General features: G+C 34.5%; 1 protein-coding gene across 1 annotated transcript in view; it reads left to right on the top strand.

Moving 5' to 3' along the window:
* The window catches only part of LOC136839634 (uncharacterized), an 88165-nt gene that overhangs the window by 59613 nt on the left and 16052 nt on the right, over nucleotides 1–12500 (top strand). Inside the window, exons 2-4 of the mRNA XM_067105948.1 lie at nucleotides 306–818; nucleotides 7686–7743; nucleotides 11370–11449. Of these exons, the coding sequence (XP_066962049.1) occupies nucleotides 743–818; nucleotides 7686–7743; nucleotides 11370–11449 (214 nt within the window). The 5' untranslated portion in view covers nucleotides 306–742. The remainder of the gene's footprint in view (nucleotides 1–305; nucleotides 819–7685; nucleotides 7744–11369; nucleotides 11450–12500) is intronic.

The raw sequence follows: 12500 nt of genomic DNA, 5'->3' as shown, positions 1-12500 counted from the left end.
ATATATATATATATATTATATACATATATATATATATATATATATATATATATATATATATATATATATATATATATATATATATATATATATATATATATATATATATATATATGTGTATATATATATATGTGTGTGTGTGTGTGTGTGTGTGTGTGCATGTGTGTGTACATGAAATCTAGAGATCATAAGACCTGTAAATTTACCTAAAATGATCGCAATTGAAACTTACACATCTTAAAAGAACAGGCACGTTTATTTGACGAAAGGAGTGTGACATTTTTAACATTCCTTCTTTTTTTCAGGTCAATAATGGAGGCAGATACGAAACACCAGATTCAGACTCTATCGCGGAGGGACAACACCGCGACTCTCAGCGTCATGAGCGCAAGACGTATCGGAGAGTAAACTCGCGCATCCTTGATGGAAATAACGAATGATGCACACTTCCAGAAGCGCAATCTTCGTATCTCGGAGGAAATGACATCCCCAGTGACAGACTCCGAAATGAGCACGTTGCACTTGCCAGTGTTTCTTGCTTCGAAAGTGTGAAACTTCGCTTCAGCTATCGAGGAGAACTTTCGCAACTGCAAACTTAAATCTCGCGCAGAGACAGAGGAGCAGCAGCAGCGACCTGCTGCCACACCCCGCCCCCCAGCTTCCCCAAGGACGGCGTTCTCCCGCTGGGAAAAGGCCGAGTGTCTACCCGAAAGTAATACAAAACTTGACTTCCCTAAACATCATGGAGAACCCGGCGTGTCCCGTGCTTTCAGTCTTGGTATTCCTGTGCTGGATGATGCCGGCTCATACTCGACCAGGTACGTTCTGGCGTGTCGTTGCTTTTTTTTTTTTTTTTTTTTTAACGCATTGCTACCGTTTTTGAATATTTAATTTTTTCTTTTCTTTAACTGACAGCAAATATTGTATTCGCTCTCCGTTATGATGTTCTTCTTCATTACCTCCACCATCGCGGCGTCAGTGACCCTGGTAGTTGTGACGCCAGATAACCCGCAATTAATAATTAATAATCTCCACCATCAAGCATCTGCCTTTTTTCAAGGAAGGAAGAAAAATGTTCCGTAAGGAAAGAAACGTAAATAAAGCTGATGACGACTTGTATAACAATTAAACCAACATGACATTAGAAGGCGATGATTAAAGGAGTGGTGGGAGAAATGCAAATAACGACTTATAATGATTTATGTTAGAATAACAGCAAGATGTCTTTAGACGCGATATTTCACGATGAGGTGAAAGAATGAAAATAATGGCTGATGACGTTTGATGTTGGAATAATAGCAACATGACTGTAGAAGGAGGGAAAGAAAGACGTAGGTGACAACTCTAATTCAGCTAACTCGAATACGAGATATATATATATATATATATATATATATATATATATATATATATATATATATATATATATATATATATATATATATATATATATATATATCTGCATGGCTGTAAAGTTGTCAAAGCACGGAGGAAAAGAGCAATGTCCCCTTTCTTAAAGGAAGTGATGCGAATAAAAACAAGTAAAAGATACGCCAAGTTTCTTCATACGCAATCGAGTTTCTGTACAGCGTATAATCAAGGCCACCGAAAATAGATCTATCTTTCGTTGGCCCCGGTATAATGCTGTATGAGCCGGGGCCCATGAATCTTTAACCACGGTCCGGTGGTGGCCTGGCCTGCATCGTTGCCAGATGCACAGTTATGGCTGACTTTAACCCAAAATAAAATAAAAACTACTGAGGCTAGAGGGCTGCAATTTGATATGTTTGATGATTGGAGGGTGGATGATCAACATACCAATTTACAGGCCTCTAGCCTCAATAGTTTTTAAGATCTGAAGTCGGACAGAAAAAGTGCGGAAGAACAGATCAAGCCGGCACAATAGTTTTCTTTTACAGAAAAAGGAAACAGAGTAGAAAATGGATATGCCTGAATTCAGGAGACACCAGTAGGATCTGGAGATTCCACAGCCGCACTAGGCAAAATATTCCACATTTTAGCTGTAGCCAAAATATAAATATAAAGAAGTGTCACAGGTCTGGTATAAAATGAAGTCTTGATGGTAGGTGTTACTCCCAAGTAACGACTGTCTAGAAAAACATAAGTTTTTCGTCCGCTGGAGTAAAAGAGAAACGTTATGGAAGAAAGTTTGATCAAAAGATGCATTTCTTTTCTATTCCTCTAATGTTCTTCCATTATTGGCAGTTACTGGCGAACGACTGGTAAAAGAAGGACCAATTATGAAGAAAACATTCACCAGATTCATTATGACCGGGGGGTCTCTCGCTCCCTCGCTCGCTTTCTCTCTTACTTTCACCCCTATTAAGGGGACTCAGAACTCGCCACAATAAGAGAGCGAGACCGCTTATCGGCAATCACATCCTCCTTGCTGTAATTAAATGTACATTCCATAAAAAGGAACAGCCATTGCTGTCATTAAAAGTCCCGAGGAATGAAAAGTCCCTCTCTTATTAGGGACGAAAAGATACGAGTGTTATAATACGACTGATTGATGAAGGCGCTTCCAAAGCGGGATATTTCTTTTAGGGACATTTATTCCTTTTCCGATAATGGATCTTTTGGAAAAAAAAGAGTATCATGGAAAGGGTGAAGTTAGGGTGTGAGGTTGACAGTTAATGAAAATAGAATTATATGGTAAAAATTCGCTTGAAATGTTATGCAGGGAAAATGGAAGATGGACTGAGGGGAAGCTGGAAATTTTCGCTGAGCGAATTTCAAAGTGAGTCAAGTTGAAAAATTTAATTGGGCTTCAAATTTTCCAATACTTGTAAAGTTCGGCCAATTTTATTTTATATAGGCTATTAATTATATATGCATACGTATATACATATATAAACGTAAAAGACATACACACGCCTTATATATATACAGTATATATATGTATATATAAACGTAAATATATATATATATATATATATATATATGTATTGCACACACACACACACACACATGTGTATGTGTGTGTATATATATATATATATGTATTTGCATTTATATATATATATATATATATATATATATATATATATATATATATATATATATATATATATATATACAGTATATAATTCTCAGGATCTGTTTTCGTGTAAGTGTGAGAGTCTACTGTTATCGTTTAGAGTTACGACCCTGTGCTCTCTTAATTCGTTTTCAGGTTGATTAATTACCCTTTTAAAAAAAATTTTTATATGTCCTTAGAAAATAAACCGACAACAATCACGTGATAATCAAGATTTGAAATTTACTTAACGTGTAATTCTGATTTGTTAACTGAAATATCACTAAGAATTGTTCACTAAGACGTAACCAGTTCCTCTTTTGCTATTTTGCTTAGTCACGCTTTCACTTCATACATGAGATTCAAGTTTTAAATTGTCACAAGTGCTTGCCGTTACACTCTGACCATCACCAGTAGTCTTTCTGTCTTCTTGAACTAAACTGAATACAGAATTTAGGCCAAAGGCCAAGCACTGGCGCCTATGAGGTCATTCAGGGCTGAAACGGGAATTGGCAGTAAAAGTTTGAAAGTTGTAACAGGAGGAAAACCTCGCAGTTGCACTATGAATCAATTGTTAGGAGAGGGTGGAAAGTAAGATGGAAGAAAGAATATGAAAGGAGGTACAGTAAAAAAGGAACGAAAGGGGTTGCAGCTAGGGGCCGAAGGCACGCTGGAAAAGAACCTGAAGTAATGCCTACAGTGGACAGCATGAGGTGCACTGAACGCGCTACCCACCTACGGGGGATATTGGTTTGTGACGCTCAGACCTACTGAATCGTAGAGCTAATTTCTTATTTAACTATTCTGTATGATTTCATGGTAAATAATATATAAAGTTCTCTAAGCTTCTGTCTCTTTTCATGCTGAGTGGTTCTACCACTATCGGGATGTCAGTGGAAGGTCTTTATATCTGCAATAGTCCATGTTTTCTCATCCTCAATGTTTGCATGTTGAAACCGGTTCTCCGTTCTCGGATTATAAACAATAACTCTGCCCCGTGACAACAGTACAAAAATGTTACTGCCACTCTTTATATTTAAAATAGATGAGACAATAATATTAACTATGAATTGTAGGCAGCCTAACAAAGAGATGTATATACAGTATCTTTGTTCATTTCAGTTTATTCAAACTTTTACGATAACAACATTTTTAAGAACATTTTTACATTTCCTTAGATGCAAGATTAACATGAATATAATGCAGATAAGTTTTCAAAACAACGCTTTGAATAACATGTATGTTTGTATATTTCAGTATATTTGTATTTCTAGGACATTCTCAGTGCTGGTTACGTACAACTTTTTTTTTAGTGTTTGTATATTTCAGTATATTTGTATTTCTAGGACATTCTCAGTGCTGGCTACGTACAACTTTTTTTTATATATTTACCCGATGATAATATATATTTTTTCTCAATCAGAAACGCACATACTAAATGCTGAATTCTGCCTATGTTTCAAAAGAAAGAGCCAAGAACACAAATCATGCAGCAAGTGTAATTGCTCGTTTGCTAAAACAGGCATCAAAAGAAAGCGAACTTAACGTGTAATTTACCTAGAGTAATCACAGTAATTTAACACCTTTGCAGTCACGGGATACTAATCACGTTTGTTGTATGCACCAAAGCTTAGCAGATTTTATATATTCCTTTCAGATCTTTTCGTAAAACCTTTCTGCTGTAACGCAATCTTAGTGACAGGTGTCATTTTAATTCTAAATTACCATCCTTTGGGAGGACTAGAATTTTAATTTTTTTATTTACTCTTCCCCAGTTCGATGTCGTTTTAATCATCATAATAATTACCGTTATTTCGTTTACATTGTTAATACTCCGTTGTATATAATTGAAGTCATCATATTAGGCTACTGTATGCATTTTCATTATCATATTCAGTATTATTTAATATTAATACTCAATATGATAATGAAAATGAAAATTATTAAATAATATTCGCGTTAAGTTACTATCATTTTCTTTTCCTTTTCCAGAGTCCTTGCAGTTTATTCTGTAACTGCTAACTCTCAATTAAAAAAATGTATGTTTTTATCACATTGTTGTAATCATATCTGCGTTTTTACAATGTAATTATATAATCATATCCGGCTAAAATTCCCCTTCTAATTATCTGACCATGTTTTAGAAGGTATTTATAATTAGTTACCATTATCCCAAGGAAACAAAAGTCTTCTTAAGAGGTGAAAAATCGTTTTGGACTTCTACAGCGGCCTTAGCTAGAGTCTCCCAACTTCGTGTTTACTCGCGGCCGAGTCTCGGCAAACACTGGCTCCGAGAACTCTCTCCGGGATATCTCATCACCATTAGCCACAGTTTGTGCCGGAGGAATGTCACTTTAAGCCATCTTTGGGCCTGTGGCGAGCTGGTATTGGTACCTGGCGAATAACACCCTTCTGTTTAACTGCCGAAAATGTTGCATTGTTGCGATTAAATATGCTTTGTATTTTCAAGAGAATGATATATTATTCTTTAAATTGGCCTTTCTAATAATAATAAAATAATTCTGTTATTTATGTTTTGAAGTATAAATTCAATATTTGTATCGGATGTAGATTTAACGCAACCTATTTTTAACTTCTACATTGGAAATGTCGCATAGTTGCGATTAAATATGCGGTGTATTTTTAAAGTGATTGACATATTATTCTGGAAAATGTCCTCTCTAATAATAAAAAAAAACTTAGTTATTTAAATTTTAAAGTATAAATTCAATATTTGTATCGGATGTACATTTAACGCAACCTATTTTTAACTTCTACATTGGAAATGTCGCATTGTTGCGATTGAATATGCGGTGTATTTTTAAAGTGATTGACATATTATTTTGGAAAATGTCCTCTCTAATAATAAAAAAAAAACTTAGTTATTTAAATTTTAAAGTATAAATTCAATATTTGTATCGGATGTACATTTAATACAACCTATTTTTAACTTCTACATTGGAAATGTCACATTGTTACGATTAAATATGCGGTGTACTTTTAAAGTGATTGGCATATTACTCTGTAAAATTTCAGTTACTTACTGTATATTTTGAAGTTCAAGTTCAGTGGTTTTATCGGATGTAAATTTAATGGATTCAAACTATTTTTAATATCTACGTAGAAAATGTCACTTTGTTACGACTGAATTTACGTAACATCACAAGGTAAATGATATACAATTCTGTAAACTGACCTACCGGATAAAAAAAAAAATTAATGCTGTTTAACAGAAATTTTCGTTATTTACATGCTAAATCATAACTTCTATATTTGTATCGGACGTAAATTGAATGTATTCAAAATAGTTTCAACTTCCTCCTACATAACAAAAATACTTTGACTCGTTCGTCAAACAATTTCATCTAGAGTCAAGAAAGTATTGGTAACACTGGGATATACAGATTTAAACAATCTTTCCTTGACAAATAAATTAGTGATTTTCATTAACCTGTTTCGACGTGCGGTGATATTTATTCATTTAAACACTGTAGGTCTTAAGTCCGTATCAGACATTTAGCCTTTTTTGAAACAAGAATTAAAGCCCAGTCCTCCAAGGCAAACCTGTTCACGTTGGAGGTTCTACTGGCTCTATGCCGTCACGGACTGGTACAACATGTTCGCTGGAAACTACCATCGGATTAAATGTTACGAACCTGTTCACGTGATGATTATGCGTAGTATGAAAATGTAAATGATTTTGCCAAACCATCCTAACAATAGCCAAGTATGTATAACTTTTCTTTTGTTTTTGTGAAGTGTCACATATTTGCGCGACAACAGTTTTACTTTTCTGTTAAGTTCACGATTTTTGAGGATCCGCTTTTTGTTATACATAATACATAAAATAATATATGAATCTATTAAGGGAAGTGTGAAAATGCAGTGAATTAAAAAACTTTATAAAAAGCATAGAAATATGCTATTTTGAACAAGTATTAGACTCTCAAAACTATCGAGTACACCAACCTTATAATAGGTTACTTCTAAGCTGCCATATTGAAAATGCCACGTCTTTCAGACGTTCCATTTCTTTCTTTTCTGGCAGAGTCATTCTGTGGAATCGTTTGAAACTCTCGAAGTGTGACTTCTGATAGAATAAAGGCTAAAATACGCATATAATATTTATATATAAATAACGTATTCTTAAATAGCAAACCCTCACACACACACACACATAAAAACGCATACATACGCACAGAGGCAGAAATATCCACGCACGCACACACACACACACACACACACACACACACATATATATATATATATATATATATATATATATATATATATATATATATATATATATATATATATATATATATATATATGCGTTTTTCCTACTGGGTGAGATTTCGCCTGACGTCACCCCATTTGTTGTCACATGTCGCACCTGTAATCACAACCAACATTATCTGAAATCAATTCCCATCATTTACTTCCATGAATTGGCCACATCTTCTGTGCAGTGTTCAACAACACAACCCACCTCCCCCCCAACAAAAAAAAAATCTCCACACTCTAAATAAATAAACCTAAATAGAGAAAACCTAGTAAATAAAAAAAAAAAACTTTTATTTTCGAAACAGACGCGGCAATGACGTAAAGCGTCGCAGTAATCCAAATATTTTGTTTTCTGTTGCAGAGCTGAATGTAAAGGCGACCTTCTCCACGACCCAGTATGGAGGGCATAAAAACGTGAGGTGAGTGTGTGTGTGTGTCTGTGTGTATGTGCGTATGTGTATGTGTGCGTCTCATAACCCTGTTTACTGGCACGATTCTGGGGAGGGGTGTGGGGGAAGGCGGTTGATGTTAGGGGCGGGATTGGGAAGGGGTGAAGTCCGATTTTTTTTTTTTTTTTTTTAGGAAACCGACTGCGTCAGATGATTATTGACAAACTCAGTCAGGCAGTTTTAAAGTCCCTTGGAAGAAGAAGAAGAATAAGCAGAAGAAATGAAGAAGAGAGAGAGAGAGAGAGAGAGAGAGAGAGAGAGAGAGAGAGAGAGAGAGAGAGAGAGAGAGATGGATGTACAAAAATTGTTATTTTATAACCATCTACTGTTTGCAATTTTCTTTAGTCCGTTGACAAACTCAGTCAGGTAGAACTAAATTCCCTTGGAAGAAGAAGAATAAGAAGAAGAAGCAGAAGAAATGAGAGAGAGAGAGAGAGAGAGAGAGAGAGAGAGAGAGAGAGAGAGAGAGAGAGAGAGAGAGAGATGAATAAAAATTGTTATTCTATAACCATATACTGTTTGCACTTCTCTTTAGTCCATTGACAAACTCAGTCAGGCAGTTCTAAAGTCTCTTGGAAGAAGAAGAAGAATAAGCAGATGAAATGAGAGAGAGAGAGAGAGAGAGAGAGAGAGAGAGAGAGAGAGAGAGAGAGAGAGAGAGAGAAATGAACAAAAATTGTTATTCTATAACCATATACTATCTGCACTTTTCTTTAGTCCGTTGACAAACTCAGTCAGGCAGTTTTGAAGTCCTTTGGAAGAAGAAGAAGAATAAGCAGATGAAATGAGAGAGAGAGAGAGAGAGAGAGAGAGAGAGAGAGAGAGAGAGAGAGAGAGAGAGAGAGAGAGATGAACAAAAATTGTTATTCTATAACCATATACTATCTGCACTTTTCTTTAGTCCGTTGACAAACTCAGTCAGGCAGTTTTAAAGTCCTTTGGAAGAGGAAGAAGAATAAGAAGATGAAATGAGAGAGAGAGAGAGAGAGAGAGAGAGAGAGAGAGAGAGAGAGAAGAGAGATGAACAAAAATTGTTATTCTATAACCATAAACTATCTGCACTTTTCTTTAGCCCGTTGACAAACTCAGTCAGGCAGTTTTAAAGTCCCTTGGAAGAAGAAGAAGAATAAGCAGATGAAATGAGAGAGAGAGAGAGAGAGAGAGAGAGAGAGAGAGAGAGAGAGAGAGAGAGAGAGAGAAATGAACAAAAATTGTTATTCTATAACCATATACTATCTGCACTTTTCTTTAGTCCGTTGACAAACTCAGTCAGGCAGTACTAAAGTCCCTTGGAAGAAGAAGAATAAGCAGACGAAATGAGAGAGAGAGAGAGAGAGAGAGAGAGAGAGAGAGAGAGAGAGAGAGAGAGAGAGAAATGAACAAAAATTGTTATTCTATAACCATATACTATCTGCACTTTTCTTTAGTCCGTTGACAAACTCAGTCAGGCAGTACTAAAGTCCCTTGGAAGAAGAAGAATAAGCAGACGAAATGAAGAGAGAGAGAGAGAGAGAGAGAGAGAGAGAGAGAGAGAGAGAGAGAGAGAGAGAGAGAGAGAGAGAGAGATGATGAATGAAAGTTGTTATTATATCCATATATGCACTAATCTTTAGTTCGCTTTCCATTATGTATTTTTTCATACATTTTAAAAACAAGCATGGTTAGTATTTCCAGTCACTGTACATAGAGATTTTTTAATCATTCTTAAATTTTGGACGCGAGGAAAAAAAGTCCACATATTCTGAGCAGTGCTGTTTACACATAAGCCTTTTAGGTATAGCTCTCTTGTGCGTGAGTTTTTATTTCTGTTCTTTAACTTTGAAATACTAACAATAAAGTTCCCAGACGAATGCCTGACCTAACATTTTTTTGTGAGGAGCCCTGTTATTCCAATTCAGTAAGAATGACTACGAATCGCTAATGAATATAGCATTTCTTCTATAATGTGAAAACCTTGATTAAACTAAGTAATTTTCTCTAATCGGAAAGTTCACGCTTTCGATATTCTTAATAATGTATAAAAATAATTTAACCTGAATTTAAATAATTATATCTCTTTTTCTTCACGTACTGGTATGTTTTTCGTTCATGTGGAATATATATATATATATATATATATATATATATATATATATATATATATATATATATATATATATATAGACTGATATCTTGCATAAGTCTGTTAAGAGCATTATCCTAAAATATCTTGACTGAGTTCTGTTCACCCTGATAACTCACGATGCAAAATGTCACAACATGAAATTGTGTCACAATTCTTATTGATCGACTTCAACAGAACTATAAAAATAACCATTGCCAAAATAAAAAAATGATTTTCACCTTTTCTTAACATGCAACTGTCAGAGTCTCAAATAAAAATACTATTTATGACTTTCCGGAAAGGGGAGAGCCCACCAAACCGGTATTTTCTGTAATACCCAAATATAGAAGTAGCTATCTGTCATTTTCAATCTCACTGTGCATTTATTTCTAGCATTAATATGCCTTTCAGTGTCTACATTTTCTTGTATGTTGTAGGCTTATTTCTCATAAAATTGTTTGTTAAAGAAAATAAACGATATCTTATAGAAAGGTAATACCCTGGTACTCCCTAGCATAAAAAAAACTAGAATTTTTCCAAACATCCTTCAAGAGCTATTTGACATGCCTGTATTCCCAGTCGCTTGAGGCTGCACAGATATATTACAGAGAAGATTAACTTGAACCCCAATTCTCATCCTTAATGTCAGACCGTTGTCAGATTGTGCCTAATTGAAATTCGACCCTCACTGATGCTGAAGCAATATGAAGCGAGCTCCCATCACAGATGCTTACTTCCATAATTGATTTTCTCCCTATAAATAATAGATATTTCGAGAGGCAACTACTTTTATTCCTTTTTGAACATTTCTTTTCGATGCATTTGTCTTTTTATGTTGATCGTATATTTTTCAAAATCGAACTTTTCTTACGAAATTAAGTTCATCTGACATTGTCGTTAATTTTCTTTTCCTGTTTATAGAGATAGTTTCACAAAATGGTTGTTAGTAGACACCAATGTCTTCTCAAGATGTTTAATGTAGTTTCTTCTAAAGCTATAATTCACACATTTATCGAAGAGTATCTAAGGAACGGTAGTTTTCATAGAGCAACTTCCTCCATTTCCTAAACACATTTTTATGGTATTAATAAAATTAATCTAGCTTTAGACAATTTTTTCTAACACAACGCTTACTGGTATTTACATACATTAAGCCGCTACATATACTTCAATACTGTCAAATAAAAGTGTTACGTATCTTAATTTCTACTCATACCAATAAGATATTTTTGATAATTGATTTCTGTTTGACAGATAAAGTTGTATGCTATGAAGTTTAAATTTTACTCTCTAGAGCGAAGAAGGAAATTATTGCAAGCATACTCTATAACTAACGGATATGTATAAAATTCCAACAACTCCATATATCTATAAACTAATTATCAACTGATTTCTTTTATTCTTAAGCTTTTTCGTTAAGTGATTTACCCTTGGGTATTAAGGACGTGAACAGCTGTTTTATAATATCGTTTACACATTTTTTTTTACTCAGCTGCATAAATGGATACATCACTGAGGAAAACACGTGCAATTGCAGACCCTGCTGGGAAGGATCCAGATGCCAACGCTACGGTGAGTTTGAAAAAAATTCTTTTGCTTAGGACTGAAATCAAAGACTAAATATTGATTACATATTTCAAGACGTTTTCGAAAACGGGTTTCCCTTTAAACGGCAGTTAAGTATTTATTACATTTTTTACACGAAATGATGATTTTATGGTATATATAGTTAATAAATTGCGAAATGTATAAAAGCAGGAGGTAAAAGACCATTAGGGTAGTCAGTTATTGTACATCAGCATTACAATACTCAAGTCTATAGAGAATCACAAATTTTTCAACTAACAGTAGCTCCTGACCATTTGCCAAGAGGGGAAGCTCTTGCAAGCAGAAGAATTGTGCATTGCTATAACTAATTGTGTATTGTTATGCCAATATAGTTTTAAATACTAGGCAAGGTATTCTCATCCTCTGTAATTGTTAGATGACGATTGTTCGTAGTATGCTAAATAGAGATGTATTACTTCCTGATGATACGAATGTTGAAGGGTAACAAAATGGTAAGCGTGAATACAAAATGCACAGCCACATATGCATACTTTATTATATATATACATATACATATACACACACACACACACATATATATATATATATATATATATATATATATATATATATATATATATATATATATATATATATTTACATATGTGTGTGTGTGTGTGTTATCTGTGTCTGCATCAACGTTGCTAATTAGCTGGTAATTAGGGCTATAATGGCGAGTTCTTAAATGTTCACACCACACGTCTTCTCCTAGACTCTTACTCTTTTCAAGTTGTAAATCTTTCCTCTTCCACGAACGTCTTGAAATGATAAAAAAGTTTTTTTACTCTTTCATCATACATTTTAACTTTCTCGTTATGAGTAAAATCTTCAGAAGAATCAAATAACTATGATACAGTGATCATCATCATGAATAGCAATTGTTATTTAAGTATTTCCCCCGATACTTTGACATGCAAAAGATCTTTCCATCTAACATCCTATGCTATGTCTTTACCTCGCCGAATCGCCTCATAGAATCTAATTAAAAGTATTCGGCGCTAGGAGTAAAATAAAG

This window comes from Macrobrachium rosenbergii, chromosome 6 (assembly GCF_040412425.1).
Source record: "Macrobrachium rosenbergii isolate ZJJX-2024 chromosome 6, ASM4041242v1, whole genome shotgun sequence".
NCBI lineage: Eukaryota > Metazoa > Arthropoda > Malacostraca > Decapoda > Palaemonidae > Macrobrachium > Macrobrachium rosenbergii.
The sequence above is the reverse complement of the archived record's forward strand: the minus strand, read 5'-3'. Positions and strand labels throughout refer to the sequence as shown.